Genomic DNA, 22,308 nt, shown 5'->3' with positions numbered 1-22,308 from the left:
AGGATTTGGACACATCTGGTTTGGTATATGATTTTTATAACTATGTTTACTTAAGTTCGTATTCACCTCAAAATAAAAGTTTCAAAAATGTTTCTGTTACCTTAGAATGATTGGTTAATATTTACATACCAAGCGGGTCACCAAGCAGGTCTGCATCTCCCATGGAGTCAAAAAAGTTCAACTCCAAATAAAATCAAATAAAATCACCAGGATTTTCTGCATTCTTGGTCTCATAGAGCAAGTGCGTCAGAGAGTTCAACGGGCCAAGTTATTAACATCCAATTTGGTGCTCTACTAATTCAAATGAGGATAAGATGATTTAATTGTGTGGCCCTCTGCTTCTGAAATCTTATCGGACCAAATAGATCTACACCCTGACAGTGAAACTAGTTATTTCACAGAGGGTGTGATGCCCAAAAGAATGACCATCTACTACATGCATCTCTTTGTAAGTTTATGGGAAAAATTGCCTTTTCGGGCCCAATCGGGCACATCGTGGACCTGGAAGCTGTAGTAATACAGTTTGTCCACAATTTCAAAATGGCCTCAGAGTCTGCTGTACTTCTCAGGGGCCTGGCCAGAATGGAAAAATCTGACACTGGCTCTAGGACCAGACATTTTTCTGTGGTTTTCATGTTGACAGGTGTAATTCTCCCACGAGCTTAGCAAAGGTCAGAAGTGTCACTTGGTTGCAATTTCAATTGATCCCTCCTTTGTAATTTAAGTTCTTCTATCCAGCATTTACTCTTGACAACAAATCAAATTGCTTTAATAGGAAGTGATCCTAAAGAGAGACTGGCATTATTTTTTTTTAAGAAAAAGTCAATATTTTGTAGTCAGTTGTACATTAGTGTTTATTATAAACAAAAAGCCATGTCATCTTCACAGTATGGGCCTTTTTCACAGCAGACATGTTCTGGGCAATCAAGGGAAAACACAGGTGTTGTTAATAACATTAACCACATTAACATTGTCCCGGTCCCAGTGAGTCATGACAGTTTGACAGTTAGCCAGCATGCACTGTATTATCATTGCTAATTTTATTATTTACAGTTGTTTTTTTCAGACTGTTGCATCACAATGTCCTCCTGGAAAAGACCTTTGGCTCAGCTTTCACCCAGCTGAATGTGCACTTTGGGTGTGGAAGAATTCAGAAGCCACGACCAGAGGAAGAGGTGCAGAGGACACCATTGTGTGTGGGTAATTAATCCTTTCTTTTATCATTGTTTCTTTTCAAAAATCTTTTCATTTCAAACCTATCAGAGGAACAGTGATAACAGCACTAAATTAAGCAAGGGAGGGCTATACTATTACAGACAATAACAGTGTCATTTCCCTTACACAAATACAAACTCACACACACACACATGCATATATGAACACACAACACACCAGGAAAATGTCAAAACAATGTCACGTAGTAATATCAAAGCAGGATGTTCAAGGTTTGTAAGCAAGAATAACACCAAACATCCATTCAAGGAAAATCTTAACTTGTTTTTGGCAACACAAATATGGTAAATACAAAGAATAAGTGTTGTACATCAGAGCAGGACTTTGTCTTTTTGAAGATAGGGGTGGGTGTGTGTGTGTGTGTGTGTGTGTGTGTGTGTGTGTGACAATGTGTGTGTATGTGTGTGTGTGTGTGTGTGTGTGAGTGACAGTGTGTGTGTGTGTGTGTGTGTGTGTGTGTGATGTTGAAAGGAAATCTACGCCCTTGTTGCGCTCATGTGTCGTCTCTGATTGTTTCCAGTTTCCTAATTATCTTCTGTTGATTAGACCAAGACGGGGCCACATTTTGCTATTTTCCTCTTCAAATTAATCTCATTCAGAAAGAGGAGAACAACAAACATTAATTCGTTACACACACACACACACACACACACGCACACACACACACATCTTTCAATACCACCCTGATCATTTGAAATATAGAAAATGTGTGTGCTTGTTGTGTTATCAGGGACCTATGATCTGACCTTTGTCCAGATGCCTCAGCATGACTTCTGGCCCTTTTCGAAGCTCACAACAGAGAACGACAGCAGACTCGCTTCTACTGATGTGATCAACCCTCCTCTCAAACTCGTTCACACTGCCAAAATGCTTTATCAGTCCTGTATAATTGGGGGTTTAATTTAACATGTAATTAGTTGTCAGGAATTTGTCTGTTTGTCTATGTGTCTCTTTCATTCATGTGTGTGTGTGTTTGTGATAAAACTGTCATCCAAATATCTTAATTTATCCTGATATTTCTGATGAACTGTCCAAATCACATCCCTTTTGTCATATGTGGGTGTCTTGTTTTGACATTATGTATTGCACTGTATTGACAGTTTTGAACTAATCTGTATTCTAATATATTGTTCATCCTGCAGGGTGCTACAAGTCATGACATACTTTCTTATCTGTGGAAGATGATTGGTGAGTGATACTGAGTCCACTGGAGAAGCACAGCAGCGGCTCCTGACTGCTGGTTGAAGCTGGACATTGACATCCAGAACCATTATCTACAAACAGACAAGCTTCCTGATTGTTGGAGACGTTTAGCTTCAGGCTTTCAGCTCCAGTCTACACAAACATTACACAAAGACATCCATGTGAGGTAATTTTATTTGTTTTTGTTTTTCTTTTCCAGCAGAAATTTCAAACTGGTAAGGATCCACATCAGCAGACAAACACTGACACCCACTGGCAGCTCAGTCAAACTGACATTACTGTATTCAGAGTTGCTGTGCTTCAATCCGAATTTAATTTAAAGGGCAACTATGCTCATTTTCAAAATTCATTCATGTTATTATGGTCTACAACAGTCCAAAAATAATGGTAAACATCAACAACAAAATGTGTGATGTCATAGGACATAAAGTCTGCAGCTGCTCCCTGGACAATGCACTGGGAAGATGTTATAGATGACACGAGAGCATCCATGGAAGTACTCTGAGAATATTTTCTGTATTTCTGAGGACACACAATAGAATAAAGCTCATTTGTGTGTAAAAAAAAGCAAACAAACTTTCAGTGAGAGTCTATTAACTCATTCCTTGTCTACGAAGCAGTTCCAGATTTTAAATATGATCACATCGCAAGTTTGAGACCTATTTATTTGGTTTATGGCTTTCAGAGAAAGTAACTAATTTTTTCAAACATTACTTGAACTTTTTTAGGCTATAGAAATAACATATTGGAACTCTTAATTTAGGAAGTTGTTCCTCTTCAAGGTTTGAATGTTAGGAGTGCTTTAAGACAAAAGGTTTCACCTTTAACTAAAGGGCTGGCATAAGACCAATTTGACAATGATGTTGTAACAAAGTGGGATTGTATTTATTCTAAAATTTATTTATAATTTATTCTATGAAAACAGGAGATTGGGTGGGAAGTAGCCTTTTGAGGCTGATGAAAGTGATTAATGGTGTCATCAAGAAAAACTGCCCCAGAAACACACAATATAGATTATTACCAACACTTGTATCCATATGCATAGATATTTTTGGGGGGTTGGACACAGCTGTTTCAGTATTTAGGACATGTGCATTTGTCCACTCCAAATAAAAACATAAAAGTAGCAGAGGACATTTACATATACCTATACACCATAAATCGATGCAGAAAATGCACAAATCGGTACATAGACATTCAATAAAATGCAGGAAATTAAGTGTTTGACTCAAACCCCTTCATATGTGTCCCCCTGTCCAAAGTTGAAATAAAACTTTCACCCCTGCTTTTTTCTACAGTATTATTTTATTTTTAGAGACTGAGGTTGCACTGTTATAATCTGTTGTAACACTGATTATTAAATAAATGAAATCTGAACTGCATTTATTCGAGAAACCACCTTACTTTTCTCAAAATGTATCAACAATCTAAACTGATTTTGCTAAATTTAAAAACATGTTCAGTTTTTCAGACAGACTGGCTCTTTGCTGAAGTTTACTTTTGGGTCCCCTGGGATGCTGTAATCTGAGCCAGAGGGCTGGTTTCACTGACAGACTGCCCATTTCCTCCAACCAAGACGTGCCGACAAAGTACGGACTGTTCATCCCAAAAAGAAATGAGGTGAAAGGTGTCTAACATGAGGACGTCTCTTTGCCACCTCCTGGTAAATATAAATGCTCTTTTTAAAATATGTTTGTGCTAATTGTTTTTTTTCCTGCATCAAAATAACTTTGTCGACATGTCAGGGCATGCAGCCTGCTGGGAATTTAAAATCCAGACAGCGAGTCTCAGTCGTCCCTTGATCAAGTGAATCAATCAGATAATCCCATTTTTTACTGATGAATCAATCACATGGGCGCGCGCAGACGCAGATACTGCCCGCTGTATTTAAAGGGGCCTCTTCTATCAATGGCAGAAGTTCCTGTCAGATCAGTGCTCCTCGGGTTAATTATTTGCTGGTTATCTCGTACTTAGTACTTGAGCGTGGAGTTTGGAGTCTGCCCTCCCCTCTGATTAAACATAATAGGACTCGGACTTGCTTTGCCTTTCTTTTTGGCCCTTTAGTGCCTCTTCAGCCACTGACTCTCGGGTTTTGGATCTTCTGGCTACAGAGAGGGGACACACAATGTTAACTTTGGTTGTGTTCTTGCTTTGTGCAGCCTCCTCTGTCTCAGCTTCTGCCAAAGGTGAGTTGATGGGTTGTTTTCTGTGAGTGGAGATAGTTTGTGGTAGTGTTATGTTTTGGGGGCCAACAGGAACTTTTATTTGCTAAAGGTTGAATGAATTTATTCTGGACAGTGTGTCAGCAGAATGTATTTGTAGCTCAAAATGACACTTTGTTGGAAAGCTGGAAATTGATGATCCAAGCCTCATTTCAATCCATTCATTTGCTTCATTTCACTTTAAAATGATAAAATGGATGAATATTGGCAGGAAATGAGGCTGGGTGATCTTACAGACAGCATATCACAGCACTGCCCTATCATTGTCAATGGAGTAACTCCACATAGTGCTTTGTGACATCACTGGTTGATAAGAGAAGAAGAACAGATAAAACACCAGATTACGAAACAAAAAACACACTAATTCTGCTGGCGTCTTGCTTCTGATGTTTCCTAAAAATCCTAGTCAGATGTCGACAATACACCCACATTTTTAATTGCTCTATTGCAGCTCCACTTTCCTCAGCCACCTGTGATGAAATCCAGTACTGACACGTCAGTCTGTCCTTCCATCGTGACCCTAAATGTCATATCTAACAGAAAGCTGGTTGTTAATAGAGCAGAGGAGAGGGTTTTATCTTTTCTCAGGTTGAACACACCTTGTTAAATGGCCCCTGATTGAATTACCTCACCTCTATCCACAGATATGTATGTATCTCTGCAAAGGAAACAAAAAAAGATAGAAAAGAGATTATGTGCCTGGAGTGTGTATGGGTGGCTCAAAACACACAGAGGTTATTTGGCCACAAATAAAAGATACCTGGAATTAATTGATGTAATGCAACAGCATGTTTGATGTTTATGAATTATTTTGCTTAAAAAAGCCTTTTACCAGAGGGTTTCAATGTGATTTATCATATTAATATGAAACTAGATAAAGTCTTAGATTTTGAATCTTTGTATCATAAGTGTTGTCTTTTCCAGTTTCTTAAGGATGCATTACAGAAAAATGGTGTAATTTTCTGATCTAACCAGACTGTTTTAGCTGTTTATTATTATTATCTTTTACTTGCCTTTGCCTACTCTACCTACATTAGTGATGACTTTTTATCAGAGATCTCAGTAATAAAATATTTTGTGAAAGCGCCAATAGTCAGCCCCACAATATCACTAATAAAAGAGCCCTACCTGGACTTAAGATACAGACTACAGCTTTCTAGTCTTCTGGTTTGGGTTCGTGCATCACATTGAATACTTGGTCATCTTTACTTTGTCATATCACTGATGTGAAGGCAGTTAAGAGTGTGGCTTGCCTTGAGTATCCTCTGTAGTGCACCTGTTTAACATTAGGAAATATTGACTTCTGAACAAAAACTTTCTAAATGCAAAAAAACTACCAAAAACAAATTATCCGTTCCAAAATATTTGCTTATTGGTTTCCCACATTTAACTTTCTGACACAGCCATTGCTTAAAACACAAAAGTACAGTAAGATTTCAGAGCTTGAATGCACCCCCAAAAAGTGTCACCTCTCACCAGAGTTGTTATAGTTTTGTATTCTTCATTAGTTTTTTATGTATTTATTTATTCATTTTAGTTTCAGTTTTCAGAATGGGTTTGTTGTTTCTGTTTAATATTTGTTGTTTGAAAATGTTTCATTCTGGTTTTGGTAGTTTCAGTATTAGTTCTTTTTTTAAATTGTAATATGGGAGCATTTCTTAAATTATAATATGTGAATAACTGTAAGATTAAGTTGACAAATTTGACCAAAATGACAGAGACTAAAACTAGAAACATATCCAGTATATTTATTTATTTATTTATTTTTAGTTAAAGTAACTACATAATAATTGTCTTATTTTACACCTATTTTTATTTTTTAGAATAATTTTAGTTAACCATAGCAGCACACAACGTGTGTTATTACATGAGGATACAGGGACAAACAAATGAAGATGGCTCACTAACTGCGTCACTGACTATGTCAAGTTTCCAGTTTCAACAAACTTATTCATAATGTGCAGACATGACATGAAACTGATGATAGAAAAATGAATTTGTCAATCTAAAAAGCTTTAGTAGGAAAATTTCATGTGAGTTCTCTGCAGTCTGCAGACCTGCAGTATCTTCACATTACAATATGATAATATCACAGAGTCTTACTGCAGATCACTTTCTCTGTCTCCACTTGTGTTCGCTCACCAGCTGTGTTCACTGTGTTTCCTCAGGTGCTGCTGGACCCCGACTCAACAACAACCAGCTGCACAAATTCAGCTACACCACCGAGGTGCTGGTGGACAGGAGCAGGGGGTCAAAAGAGGGCAGTGCTGGCTACAGGATCTCAAGTGATGTGGACATCAATCTGGTGTGGAGAGATCCCAGCAGCAAAGACGACCAACTGATTCAACTGGCGGTATGTTGGTCTGAACATACGTTGATATGGGACTTTATTCCTTGTCTAGAATTACAATAATTCATTTAAATTTTTAACAACAAATACACTTTAGGTAAAAATTGTAGCAAAGTCTGCATGCTTCCTTTCCCTCAGAGTAGCTGGTGGTGTGTCGACATGCACAAAATCTTGATTTGATAAAAGGAGATCAAGTTTACACTTTTGTCTTTCATACATAGATCTCAAATGTGAGGATCGAACCAGCGTCGAGTCGACCCGAGAAGAAGAATGTCCTCCATGGATCCACTACAGAGAGCATTTTGGGAAAGACCAAACTAGCAGCTCTGACCAAACCTTTCTTGTTGCATCTGAAAAATGGGAAGGTAAGAGTCACTTTTCGCACCAGTGGCGCCCCCAGAAATGTTTTATAAGGGTGGTCAGACGGGGCCACTGAAACTCTTGGGATGGTACACCAAAATGAAAAGCCAGAACTGAATTTCAGGAATTCGCTTTTTCTATTGAGGTATATTAGCTACTTTGAAACAATATTGAAAGTAAAGGAATCGCATACTGATATACTTTGGTTTCTGATTGTACAGTTAATAATACTAATTATCTGATGTTCATAGAATAATTCTGCTAAAGTGAACATTTTAGGATGGCAGCAGTCATTAGTTATTTATCAGTCTTTTTTATTTAATGTGTTGTGTATCTATACATATAGGTGATTCATTGTTCTTCTAAAAGGCTGGTTGTCTTTTTCTTTATAAAGACAAATACACAGCTTTATTCTGAAAGAGTGCACTGACTGTAGAGAACAAATCATTGACTTGGATCAAACCTTTTCAAGTTTAGGGAACTCATGGGTACCCATGCAGATATCTTGAGGTGGGACCCCTTTGAAAATGACTGTGCCATAATTTAGCCTCAATTGGGAGCCTTCCTGACAAGCTATGTCAACATGGTTTGTAGCAATGGATGCCTTGGGTTGTCAATCATTTCACAAGATACCACAACCTTGATGCTAGCTTTAAAAAATGAGTACGCCACAGCCTCTTAAAAACAGTAATATTGGCCTCTAACTATTTTTGCCAGGTTGTGCCCCCCCCCCCATCCCCCTTAGGGAAGCCACTGTTTGGCACTTGACATCTGTGCTTTTTGCTGGCTTAATTGTTTTTAGCCCGTTTTTTTTTTTTTAGTTGAGAACATTGCAAAAGTTTAGATCCTTGGTATTTAAAAATACAAAGAAAATAGTCCCTATCAGTGACTACATTACTTATTATTCGTACTATCTTTACAACCTCATAGTGTAGTAAGAGGTTTTTAATCCTTATTCTGAAACAAAACAAGATTTTGCATAAACAATCAATATTTTGATAAACATAGTTATAAATCATTCCAGGCAAGTAACAGTGGCATTTTCCGAATATTATATGAATTGCTGTTTTTGGCTGATATATAATCTTGTACATGAAAATGTGTACATGAGAAATGTTAGAAATCAGCAGTGTACTTCCGGCACTGCACTCTGAATTTCATTGTGCTGGAGTGATGATGCAGGCAGGGGAAATACCAGACAGATGTGTGTGTGTGTGTGTGCAAAGGTCAGCAGGTTCAGAGGGTCAAAAAATGAACAAGTCTGACTTGGAAGAGTGGCTCTGTGGCTGGTTGGCTGTGTAATGTTTGAGTTAATGCCAAACTCATTTATTGTTATCACGTCATTATCACAATGTGCCATCTGTTAATGCATCATTGCCACCAAATGAATAACGGCAAGCTGATTGGTTTCACGTGGCAAAGTTTTATATCTAAATACTGTACGCTAGGCTGGACATGACTATTGGTGTATTGATTTAATGTCCCAGAAATAATTGTGAGAAACAAGATTATTGTCATTTTTAAACTGTTTTATGCCACTGATATAAGGATAAAACAATAGCATAATAATGCAAGTACAACCTTTCAAAAACCAATGAACTTTTACTAGAAATGACAATAAAACTTGTCTCAGCATAGGTTTTTTCTGTTTATTCAGTTTAATCAATGTAAAAGACATAGTCAAAATGATGATGAACATTAATCAAAACTCTGTCAATGCATTGCCTGTTTTAACCTCAAATGTTGTCAGAAACATATCTTAGAGCAATTTTAAGCTGAAAAATTTAAAAGTTTATGACCTGACCACCATGTTTGAAGTTGTGCTGAAAACTCAGCAACGCCAACCGGCTAGAGCAAACTTTCTCAATTTCAATATTTTTCACAAGTTATCTGTCTCGTGTACTTCTGTGTGGATGCAATGTCAGTATCATCAAATACAACCAGAGAAAGTACCTGTCTTAATAAAACATCTGATTACAACTAAGAAGTTTTTAAGAAATGGTTACAATATTTCTAGTATGAAATAGTGAAGTGAAATGTTTGTTTTTCAAACGATGCCAGAACTTGTGTAACTGTTGTACGTCAACTGTAAAAACAAATCTCTAAAATGACATGATAAAGGATTTGAAAAAGTGTTTAAATGTGGAATAGAGGTCAGACGATTGAAAACAGAATAGGTCAGTGTCTCCTGGTGTTTTTCAGTTGTTCATACTGACTGCGACAGGAAAAACACAGAGTAGCAGGGACAATCTATTTATGGTGGTCCACACTGATATCGTGGTTAAGCGCCACAAATAAATTACATACTGTATAGGAGACACTGTAGGATGATGTAATGGGTTGTTTTCTGCCCTCATGAGCAGAGTCCATTATTGAGCCAGACTGAAGCCTCGCTGGAAAATTGAACTGTGGTGCGATATGATATTTCCCAAGATTAACGAAGCCCATTTGACTGAGCTTTGGTTCCATTATTTTAATATGATATCAACAAACACAAGACGGACTCATCCGTCATGCTGGTCAGCTGTGTACTGTGTGTATTGAGTTTATAATTAGAGTGTGAGAGCGACTCTTTTTAAACATTTAAAGTGCTAATACCGAAGCATCCTGGTTTTGTTTTTGATCTGCACTTCAGAGGGTATTTTATTTCTGCATGTAATGTAAATAGTCTCTGATGTCATGACCATGCATTTGTCTACACAAGTGTGCAAAGGAAAACTAACACCCTGGAAGCTAATGTGAGTTGCAGCATGTAGAGCACTATGCTTCCATTTTTATCAACTGGTATCTATTGTTCCAAAGCATGACGTGCTTTTTAATCCTTTGAAAACTTTTCATTCAAAATCATGGAAAAAGATAATGAGGGACTTGACAAGAAATTACACAAAATTAGCAAGAAATGTAAGACTGGGAAGAAATAGAAATAACAGAAAAAAATAGAAAGAAAAAAACGATGGTAATGATGATGATAATTAAATATATATGTATTCTCTCTGTAACGAATATAATTAAATATATAATTACTTAAATAATCACAACTATAGTTTTTTGGACATTTTCCTCAGTTTTTGATAGTTTTCTAATATTACCTCTACCTCACTCTCTATATATATTTTTTTACCCTTTACAAATTTATTGCGTTTTGCACGACATGTCTTGCCAAATTGCTGATTACCTTTTTACCTCATGTTTTCAAAAGAAATTAAACCAATTTGTTCTCATTTCAGAAGTTTGTGAGAGGTGTCTACATGCAGCACAAGGATACTTATGCCAATCCAGGTTTCAAAGGGTTAACATGTTGCTTTCTTTGCAGGCAAAAGCATTTTACTCCTACTGGGCTGAACCTGCAAACATCAAGAACCTAAAGAGAGGGGTGGCCAGCTTACTGCAAGTGCAGCTCAACACTGGGAAGGTTATAGAGGTAAACAACACGATAGTGTTTATTTGTGTTGAAAATAAGTTTATATGTAGCTAATGTGAACAAACGTAATGTCTTGGGACAGAATGACGTGTCTGGAAGGTGCACAGTCGTGTACAAGGCAGAAAAAGGTCACGTGACGAGAACTAAGCTCCTGGAGACGTGTAAGACTGCGGACACCGGATTCACCACACACAGTCAGGTATGTCAGCATACAGATCAGCTCAATGTGCTAAAATATGAGCGTTACTTGAATCAGTAATAAATCACGCCACTATTTGTCCCTCCTTCAGGTGTTGGGTGTGAGCAAGAAGTCTAGTTCTGTTACAACGTTCAAACTTGAAGATGGTTTCATCCACTCTGCCATGGCTGAAGAAATGCACTCACTGGCGATTCACGCCCGCAGATCTGCTGCAGCTAAAGTTGTGTCCAGGTAAGTATTTTAGTGCCACTGGCTAGATAGTGGGAAGCGTACCTCACTCGATTTACTCATACTAGCCACATTCTTCTATCAGAACAAAGCTGGTTAAAAATTAACCCTTTGAAACCAGGATAAATTGACTTGATTTTTTTTCAGAAAATATGGGATAAAGGCAATGAGCAACTTGAGATGAAATGAACCAAAAATTAGCAAGATATTAGTAAAAAGAACAAGAAAATTACCTGAAAATTTACACAAAACAAGAAACAAATACTGGGAAAGTCTAAAAAAAGAAATGACCTGAAAAGGTGCTTACAAATTATATTAATTCTGTTAAATCATTAGAATAATTATGAATACAGCTTTCTCAACATTTTCCCCTAGCTTTTCAAAAAAAAATCTGCATCTATTCTTTTCTTGCAATTTTCAGGACATTTTTTGCCAAGTTGCTTATTGCCTTTTCCCCATGCTTTTTGAAAGATATCAAACCAAATTGTTTAAAGTTCAAAGGTTTAACTACTTGTAAAAGCCATCCGAACGCAGCACGACAAAAGTGATGGCGATCCGAGTTTGAAAGGGTTGATAAGGAATTGTTGTATGTTGCAGTTTCTGATACAATTACATTATACATTTTAAATTTCTTGCTTTGCAGGCAAACCCTCACATTAGTTAGGAAAGAGGCCGGACCACTGGAGGCTGCTGGGAAAGATGTGTCTGGGGTTGTCAAGTCAATCGATGCCAAACTAGCAGCTGTTGGTATCATTGCAGAGAAGGTCAAAACTCAGTGCAAGGGCTGTCCATCAGTGAGTACCTGTGCACTTCCCAAATTTAACTTTGCAAACACATTTTAGGCAAAAGTCTTGCACATCTATTATTTCTTACACAGGTGCATAAAAATTTCCACACACTGCTGTTGCATTCAAGACGTTTATTGAATCAGTATAACTAATGTTTGGTGCTTACAGACCACCTTCAGTGTATGTGGGGGTATAACACTGTTACTGAATAGATACTGTGTATTTTTGCACTGTAATTACTGACTCAAGACAATCTCTGTTTTAATCCTCTCTCCCCTGTGCTCTCCCTCTTAGCTTTTTGAACACTGGCAGACTCAACAGAAGCAGCTGGAGCCAGCGAGCCTGTCCAAAGCCACGGCTCCTCGCAGCTTCCTGGCACTCATTCAGAGCATTAGGAAGGCGTCCAAGGACGAGATCCTCAAAGTGCTGAAGAGCGCCAGCAAGACATCTCTGTAAACAAGCTCCTCCTTCTCTCCTAGATCTTAATTTACCCACTGACTCATCACTCTGCCCTTTCTTTAAATTAGTCAAACTTTATTGACTCACCATGATTGTGTTTCCCTCCTTCGCACTGCTCTCAGACCTCAGGTGGTGGATGCTGTGACCTCCGCTCAGACCACTGCATCTCTGGATGCCATGCTGCAGTTCCTCAACTTCACCGATGCCAAAGGTTTGGTCCTGCAGGAGAGGTTTCTCTACGCGTGTGGTTTTGCCTCACATCCCGACGAAAAAATGCTCAAGGCTTTGCTGGTGAGCGTCATATTGCCAATAACAGAATTTGCACCTTTTCTTAATCTAAAAGGAAAAAGTTAGATCTGCCCTCATCAGTGATAAGGAAAATATGTACATCACCTGCACTGAATTTCAGTTATGCTTCAAACATTAAACTGCAAAGTGTTTCTTTCCCCAAAATTACTTCAAGAAATATAGTATGTGGCCCTCTAGACATTAAAACACAAACAAAAATGACCTTGTGTTGATCATTTCAATTAATTTTATTTTCAGCAAAAGACAGTCCAGATTCCCCAAAATGATCAACAAATGATTTTTGTGCTTCTTTTATTAATTATTATTTTTTTATCTCGTTTTAGGAAAAACAATCAGCTCACCAATTGACTCTTAATAAATTACTTCATACATAATACATTGCTTTCTGCTCTCAAAATATAATATTTTTTTAAATGATATATCCTTAATTTTAGAAATTAAGTATGAAGAACAAGTCTTCAAAACAATCATTTTGTAATTTAAGGTCCAGTGTGTAGGATTTATGGGGACGTGTCAGCAGAAATTGAATATAATATAACAAGTATGTTTTCTCTAATGTATCATCACCCGAAAACAAGAATCGTCATATTTTCGCTACCTTAAAATGAGCAGTTTATATCTACATAGACAGCAGGTCCTCATTCACAGAATCTGCTATGTTGCTCCATCATGTTTCTACAGCACCCCAGAATGGACAAATCAACCATGGCGTCATTTGCCGTACTCAGCAGCCCTTCTGCGCATAGCTGATTAGCGCCAAGAAAAACACTGATTTTTAATGGGAAAATGCTTTTTTCAGTATTTTTGCGGGTTTAACTCATTTGATTTGTTTGTTTTGGAGAGGAAGAGTTACCTCTGCAGATAATTTGGCTCTCGTTAAACACCTCCTGCTCAATAAACACTGAAGGAATTGGGACTTCATGTTTGACATATAAGAGAAGTTTCAGCTGGCTGCCATCTGCAAAGCTGACCATGAAACGCCACCAAATCTTACACACTGCTACTTCAAAGCCAATCGAATGTTTTCTGTGGATTTAAATTTGCATTGTCTTCTTTCCAGGACATTTCAAAGGGAAAGATCGGCAGCGCAGACATCAAGGAGTCAGTGGTGATCATAATGGGAGCCTTGGTCCATAAACTGTGTCAGAAAGGAGGGTGCAACTTACCGGTGAGCTTCCAAGAAAATAATTAAGGAAAACCAATATCTGTAATATCTGTAATATTTTAGGAAACTAAACCAAATTTGAATAAATTATGATGATCTCCTTCTGTGTATGAACCTCTTAGACAGTGGTGCAGGTGAAGAAGCTGATTTTGGACGGTCCTGACAGCACACAGGTGGAGTCGGAGGTCCAGATGTATCTCCTGGCTTTGAAGAACTCTCTGCTTCCGGAGGCCATCCCTATCTTCACCAAATATGCAGAGTCAGAGGTGGGAGCTTACAGCACCATCGCCCTCACTGCCCTGCAGAGATACGACGTCAATCTCATGACTGATGAGGTGAGCCGTGCATTTCATTTGATCTGTTGTTTATGAGTATTACCTCTGTGTGGAGCTAATTGGCATTTAACAGAAACTGAAACCAAATATCTCAATTGCAGGTGAAGCGGACAGTGAACAGGGTTTACCACCAGAATCAACGGATCTATGAGAAAAATGTGAGAGCCGCTGCTGCCGACGTTATCCTCAGTAGCAACCCGTCATACACAGAGGTCAAGAATCTGCTTCTGTCTGTTGGAAACCTGCCTCATGAAATGAACAAGTACATGCTGTCCAAGATCCAGGACATCCTGCGTTTCCAGATGCCTGCCAGGTGTGTTTTGGGCTTATTTCAAGTTGAACACATAGGTGTAGATTTCGGGGTGGACACAAGGGAGATGTTTCACTCAATAATTATAACATGTGCATTTGTTCCTCTGAATGAATGATGAAAGTAGCTGTGACAGAATTAAAGACATTTCCACCATAAATGATGCAGAAAAGGCACAAATTTGTGCATAAAAATTCATAAGAATGCTGGAAATAAATTGTGTGAGGCTTAAAATTGTCTGGCAGATGACCGCGTTTCATGTGTCCCCCCAATGTTGAAACAATACTTACGTAACAGAACAGACATTTTACTAACACATATTGCAGACATGAATTGTCTAATATATATATTGTTTTCCTTTTCCAGCAAAGTTTTACGTCATGCTATGAAAGACATGGTTTCCCATAACTACGACCGTTTTTCTAAAGTTGGGTCATCGTCTGCGTACTCAGGATTCATGGCACGTAAGTAATCAACCCTCATCTCGAAAGCCTAAAAGGTTTTCACATGATGACATTACAAGATTTAGAATCTAAGATGAAAAAACAGCAAGAGCAAATTTTCATGAGTCAGTCAAGTTAAACATGTATCTTTAGGGTATTTTGTTATCTGCATTTAACCCCTTGAAACCTGGACTAACATCAATTTTTTGTGTAGTATTTAGACCCCTCTCACAAGCATTTAAACCTTTGAAACCTGAGCAAATTGGTTTGATTTCTTGTGAAAACATAGAAAAAAGGCAATGTGCATCTTGGCAAGAAATTACCCAAAAACTGGCAAGAAATTAGTGAAAGTTACAAAAAGAATGACCTGAAAGAGAGAGAGAAAAATGTTAACAACAACATAAATAGGAAAACATAAAGAGAACTGCATATATATTTATTAAAAATATATATTTGAAATATATGTCACAGAAATGTAGTCACTTTTTTTTCATTGTTGGTTTTTGTTCTTTCCAATTCTTTTTTTTTTTTTTTTTAGAATTTTTCTTGTAACGTTTTCTTTCAAATTTGAGTACATTTATTTATTTATTTCAAGAGCATAACAAGGAATGAGTATTCCTGTCTCCTTATGTGAAATAAATCAGGCCAATATATTCAGATTTCAAAGGGTTAAGGTAGACTTGCCTCCTTAAAATTAATTTTTGGTCTTGCTATTGTTTATTTTTTATTAAAAAAAATGAAAAACATCTCAACAGTTACGTGCACACTGACTTAGCACCTCCACTTCCCCCTCCTACAGAATCTGCGGATGTGACCTCCACATACAGTTTGGACATCCTGTACTCAGGTTCAGGGATCCTGAGGAGAAGCAACATGAATATTTATGGTGCTAGTAAAGGAGCAATGCTACATGGACTTCAGGCAAGGAAACCACATAATAAAACTGAAATTATTTATAGTAATTTATGAATAAAACAAGCTTAGTGGGGACATTGCAGGAATTTAGATCTTTGCATTTTAAAGTTTTTATGCTGTTTCATTTGACCCTTTTACACTTTTAATGCATTACGTGAAGCCCTTTAATTGCCATTCTTAATTGCATTTATTAAATTGTCATGAAGTGCAAGTGAATTATCAGGACAGGTCACTGACAGACTGCTAATTTAGCTTAATTTGGATCTTCTTCCAGGTGGCGATTGAGGCCCAGGGTCTGGAGTCTCTGATTGCTGCCACGCCCGATGAGGGAGAGGAGGCTCTGGAGTCGTTTGCAGGGATGTCAGCTCTGCTGTTCGACGTTCAGCTGCGGCCCGTCACCTTCTTCAAGGGTTACAGTGACCTCATGTCCAAAATGTTCTCCATGACCGGGGAGCCCATGAATGTTGTGAAGGGTCTCATCCTGCTGACTGATCATTCTGAGGTAAGAAGCAAAAGTTACAACCAGGTCCCATATCAATGCACCATTTACATTTTAGACCTAAAAGGAATACTTCACCCACAAAATGGGTACTAAACATAATGATTTATTGATTAATTTGGAACCACGTTTAACAACAGCAAAACTATATCTAAACATCCATTTACAAACTCTTATACAACTCCCCCTCCCAGACATATTTTTACAAACTCGATCATTTACAACTGAACTGAAAGTGAAATTTATCTGTAAATCTTCAAAGCCAATACCAAGGTTTTTATCAAAAATGCATGTTTGTGAAGTACTGAGTGTATGACTTGATAAATGAGACTTTGATTACACTGCATGACTTGTGTGAGAGTTTGTAAACGATGTTTTGCTATTGTTAAATGTAGTCCACAAAGTGTTTTCTTTGAAACTATAACCAAGTCTTTTTATTTTCCTAAACTTAATGTACTTACATGGTTGTAAGATAAGGACTTTTTATGGGTCATTTTGGAAGACAAAATGACCAACAGCCTATTTTTTCACTTGTTTACTTGGTCAGATACCTACCGTATGGGCACAAAGGCACAGATAGCAAATGACTCAAGTTAAAAAAAACTCCAGTTGTATTGATGTGAGTGTGAAGATGTTCTAAATGTGTACAACTGCTTCAAGGATGTGGCATTTTTATGTCTTATGCTACTTTTAAAGTGTTTCAGAAGCCTTTTCACCCTATGAAACCTGAGCGAATTGGCTTGATTTCTTTCAAAAACGTGGGCAATGAGAAAATTTTTACAATGAGAAAGATTTTTAAAAAAAAGCGAAAACAAAGGGTTGAAAAAAAAGGAAATGACCTGGAAAAAGGTGCTTAAAAATATTTTTAAAAATAATAATAATAATGTAACGCAATTTTAAATATCTCTTTATAATAATTATAGATATAGTTTAATAATAACTTTCTAAATCTACTAATTTCTTGAAATTTGTGGAACATTTCTCACCGTGTTGCTCATTGCCTTTTTTCCCCCATGTTTTTGAAAGAAATTGCATCAAATTGCTCAGGGGTCAAAGGTTTAAATACTTTTGAAACGCAAAGTGGTGTCCCTCCAGGTTTCAAAGGGTTAAACATATGATCTGCGATTAAAAAAAAGAATATTAATTATCAGTGGAGTATAACATTGTTTTTTTTGTCTTTCCCAATCATCTTCAACCCTCCAGGTGATCACGCTGCAGTCCGGTCTTAAGGTGAGCGCAGAGTTCCAAGGTGGATTAGCCATTGACATTTCTGGAGGCATGGAGATCAGTCTGTGGTACAGAGAGTCCAAGACCAGCGTCAACAACAGGTACAGTCCAGACTCCAGAAACAATATCAGAAAACATCTGTTGCAGGTGTGTTTGTCCTGACATATCAGGGCATCTGCAAAGCTTTTGCATAATGTTGTGTAGCGTGTATATAGGTCACAGCCTCCGCTGCAGCCTTGGGATGATAAATTATCTGCCTGTTTGTGGAGTACCATATGACATGTACACTTACAGGGCAAAGGCCTTTGTGATAGACAGACAATTCTTAGAAACGAACTTTACAACCAAGAGGAAAGCTGTTTTAGAGGTTTCGACCCGTGTCACCACACTGCAAATAGATTTGTGTTGATGTTGGATTCATGTGAACTTTAGATGGTCTATAAGTGTTGCCTGATTCATTTGTTCCACCAGCACGTTGCACATGCTCCAGTATTGTGCTCCATGTCTGTCTCATTTCTAGGTTTGTGTGGATGTGATGTCAGCTCTGTCTGGTTCTCTATTTTAAAACCTCACAGTGAATGTACAACAGTAGCTGCCGAAAATGGAGCACGTCATCATGCTGGTATCAGTTAGCTCAAGGCATCTGGTGATGAAATGGGATTTAAAGAGCAATGCCGCTGGTTTTTAACATTTAAATATGGTTTTCCTGGGAGAGGTAGGGTTGCAAATGCACCTCAGTGCTTTTTAAGTCCCCAGATTATTTATCAAATTTGGCACAAACGTCCTCTAGAACTGAAAAATGAACTGAATATAATTTATTAGTGATTGTGACGATGATTTTATAAACAGTGATTAGAGAGATGGTGGTCAAAGGTCAAGGTCACTGTGAACCTCGTCTTTCTCATTCTTGTGAACATGATCTCTTGAGCACCTTTAGAAAAATTTGGGCACAAACCCTCATTTGGACTCAAAGAATTTGTTGGTCAAAGGTTAAGGTCACTGTGACCTCATTTAGCATGTTTTTGGTCATAATCCAAGAATTTACATGTAATGATGACAAAATTTGCCATAGATGTTTATGTAATGGATAAAAAGAAGTGATGCCATTTTATATTCAAAGTGTCAAAGGTCAACTTTGACATCATTTGTTTTGCAAAAAAACACTTTTCTTGCCAATACACAATGTCATCATTCGGGAACAGAAGGGAAGAGTTTTAGCCAGACACTGAATTGGTGACACTAATCTGGGTTGCCCACCTTGAAACTTTCTGTTTTTGGATTTTCTTCCTGCTTCTCACTGTTAGGGGTCACATCTTGGATTTGAACCTCAGGATGATTTGACCCGTGTGTGCAGGGGAATGGCAGAGGCAGGTGAATGGATCAGCATAGTTGTACCTCTTCCACTCTGATAATAGACCGGCAGGCTATCTATAGAAGCAGAACAAACCACACTGGCATCTTTGCCAAGGCATGTCTCCACGGGCAAAGTTACAGAGGTTGGATGTTAGAGTGGCTGGCACACACTTTGATTTGAAACATAAGGGGAGTTTCTCACATGGTAGTAAACTTCTTGTGAGTCTCTGAGCTTTACTGCACTTTTGATACAATCTGTATGATACAAATACATGGTATTACAATAAAATAATGTATTACAAATACATTCCTTGATCGAAAATAGATCAAGGAAATGTGTGTCTGAAAACATTTGAGGTGAGAAATAAGCAATGCAGTTGCTGAAATTTACTTCGTGATCATTGTGATCATTCGTTGTTAGTTTAAATAGTTTTTGGAGTTTTCAGAGGCGGCAAATCATGACAAATGTGCCTTATTTGCTCAAAGTGGCTTAGATTTGACTTCATGCAAATGAGGAGAGGATGCCCCATCTTTCAAAAAGCAACACATTTCTCCCAGAATGCATTGCACAGCTGCATACATAGACAATAGATTAGAAACATAGAAATAACAGATCCTGTGGACACGTAGCTTTAGTCATCACATGTAACTCCACTTCATAGGTGATGAATTCTTGTGTAATTGAAGCGATGCTCTTTCACATCTTGAATTCACATGCTGGCATACTGGATGTTTTTTTTTGTTCTTTTTTTTTTGGACATTTCCCATGTATAAAATTGTTATTTTCACATTAACCTCTAATGAAATAATGGGAAAACATGATTTTAATGTACTGTAGTGACACCCACAGCCTAGTGCTGGACTGAGAAGTTTGTAGGTTGCTGCTATGTTCCCTATTTAATGTTCTTAAACACATATATGGCACTTTTTGTTAGTGCCATAGTTGGTGATAGTTTTATGTGCCTGTTCATAACAGTGTGGCTTATGTGGGATATTATATTTGTGTTAGCTTATAGCTAACACTGTCAGAGAGTTGGTGGTTACTTTTTATCATTTCAGCTGTATTTTCCAACTATATTTTTTAATAACTGCTTCCTGTTTTGGTTGTAAAGAAGTGGCTGATATTACATGGATCTGCTTCCTGTCTGGACATCCACAGAAGATACTACAAAACTTTTTCAATTGGACATATTTACATTGTGTCTGCCTTCATGGTTTCAGGGGAGCGTTAGTGGTGACTGGCAATGTTACAGTGGACATGGACTTTATGAGAACGGGTGTGGAGGTCAGCTTTGAAACAGAGGCGTCCCTGGACTTCATCACCACTGTCCAGTTTTCTGAATATCCCTTCCTGGTGTGCATGCAGATGGACAAATCTACTTTCCCTGTCAGGTATTGTGAAGAAAAGGTTTTAACACTCTTTGCATTTTTATTGATGAATCATCTTAAGCAAAAACCTTATTGTCTGTTCTTTCTTTCAGTGAATACCTGACCAGGTATGAGAGCGTGTCATCAGGAAAGAGCATTATGTCGCGTAAGAGCAAGAAACAGCTTGTCCCCGGCTCTGAATTCCCTCTTCACCAGGAGAACTCAAACATGTGCAAAAAGGTTTTTGACTCCAGTTGGTAGACGAGACACCATGAACTATCCAGGAGCAAATATTTTCACTGAAAGAGGGTTTATTGCATTCAGGGACCGCTATCACACCTCAGCCTCATGCAGTGAAAGTATGCAAGAAAGTAAAGTGGTGAATAGTTGTTTTTTTTTAAAAAAACACAATGCAATGTTTACATTCCTGCGAGTATTTGAGTCATTTTTAATTTGACATTTTGTTTGAAATCAGGAATTCTTGCATTGTCTTTTTTTTTTTTTTTTTACAGATTTCCTCAAATGTATTTATGATGGGCACACACAGGATGTATATTTTATTTGATGGGTACTCGGCATGAATTATCACTGTAATAATCCCAACAGTTACAGTCAAGATGTACTTGTAAATATCACACTGGAAACAGTGGATTAACCCTCCCCCATGAATAGATACGCTCCTTTCTGTCATATTCCTTTGTTTTTTAATTAAATGTGTTTACGAAGGAGAACTAATGTATTGTTTTATGCCACACTTGAAATAACTTATTTAGCAGAGAAATGGAATGAATTGATATTATTCATAATCACGTTGGTGATTTTGAATTGTTCCTTCAGAGATGATTCATCGTCTTTACTTTGTACTTCCCAGATTTAAGGCAAAAATCAGATCTCCACAAGTCAATATCAACACTTGAATATATTTTTTGTACTTAGATGTAATTGGTCTGTTTGTCTAAACATTTTGGTAGTTTTACGACTTTTGAGCTACTCACTACTTTGTGTTTCCATATTTAGGGATCAGTTTGTTAATGTATAACTGGCTGACAATAAATGTTCAGTGGAAAAACTTTGCCTTTTTCACTTGGTTCATGGATTTAGGAACAGCAAAACAATGTGTATGCCTAATATACAGGGCCAGATTAATCCTCTGGGGGCTCCAGGGCAAAATTAAGCTGTTGGACTTTTTAAAATTTTGCATTTAAAGGGGCACTCAATTTATTTTTTTGCCAAAGTTAGCTTATTTGTCATTAGCTTGTTAATACAGTTGTACTGTATTAAGTCAGAGAAAGACACACAAGTGTCAATAAATTATATCAGAAAATCTGCAATGGGACTGCACTTCTGGATACTATCCTGTGCTTGGTTCACTGTGTGTCGAGTAATTTGCGGACATTTGATGAGGCACACCTTTATTAATTTATTTGCACCATAAGCATACCACAACACAGGGCCTCAATATTAGATGAAAATAAGGGAGCTACCTAAAGGCCCTTTATAGTGTAAGTAGCACATATTTTCTACAGCATTAGACACTGAGTAAATAAGTAACTGCTTGACATGTAGTGAATCTAGCCAGTGGGATACACACATGCACCAACATGCACACGCTGCCGGACCAGTTTACCACAACAAAACACAGAGAAGCTCGGATTACAACAAACAGAGAGATCCCGCGACTTTAATCTCTGCTCAGGACGCTATTACTCCTCCAAATCTGAACACAGCAAATAGTGTTTTTGTTTTTATAGAGAAAATGATTGTGATATTCAGCGATGTTGAGCAGCACAAAGGATTGTGGCACTTTGAAACACAGAAGCTGTTATAGAGACTGACCATTATACCAGTTGGTGGCAGTAATGTACCAAATGTTGTTTGCCAACCAACAATAAACCTTGACAAAGAAGAAGAAGAAGAAGAA

The 22,308-nt window shown here is 37.7% G+C and overlaps 1 protein-coding gene across 1 annotated transcript; it reads left to right on the top strand.

The window, feature by feature from the left end:
• The first annotated feature begins 4,403 nt into the window (after nucleotides 1-4,403).
• mttp (microsomal triglyceride transfer protein) lies at nucleotides 4,404-21,456 on the top strand. The gene is made up of 18 exons (XM_042485930.2): nucleotides 4,404-4,622; nucleotides 6,827-7,011; nucleotides 7,230-7,373; nucleotides 10,682-10,789; nucleotides 10,872-10,988; nucleotides 11,080-11,219; nucleotides 11,860-12,010; nucleotides 12,299-12,456; nucleotides 12,586-12,754; nucleotides 13,833-13,940; nucleotides 14,060-14,272; nucleotides 14,374-14,585; nucleotides 14,949-15,046; nucleotides 15,825-15,946; nucleotides 16,215-16,442; nucleotides 17,643-17,767; nucleotides 20,241-20,411; nucleotides 20,501-21,456. Exons 1-18 carry the CDS (start codon nucleotides 4,562-4,564, stop codon nucleotides 20,646-20,648), a joined length of 2,658 nt encoding a protein of 885 aa, XP_042341864.2. The 5' UTR covers nucleotides 4,404-4,561; the 3' UTR covers nucleotides 20,649-21,456.
• The last annotated feature ends 852 nt before the right edge of the window (nucleotides 21,457-22,308 follow it).

The sequence above is a fragment of the Plectropomus leopardus genome, chromosome 3 (assembly GCF_026936395.1).
Source record: "Plectropomus leopardus strain MGB_pleo_1.0 chromosome 3, ASM2693639v1, whole genome shotgun sequence".
In the NCBI taxonomy this organism is placed as follows: Eukaryota; Metazoa; Chordata; class Actinopteri; order Perciformes; family Serranidae; genus Plectropomus; species Plectropomus leopardus.
The sequence above is the reverse complement of the archived record's forward strand: the minus strand, read 5'-3'. Positions and strand labels throughout refer to the sequence as shown.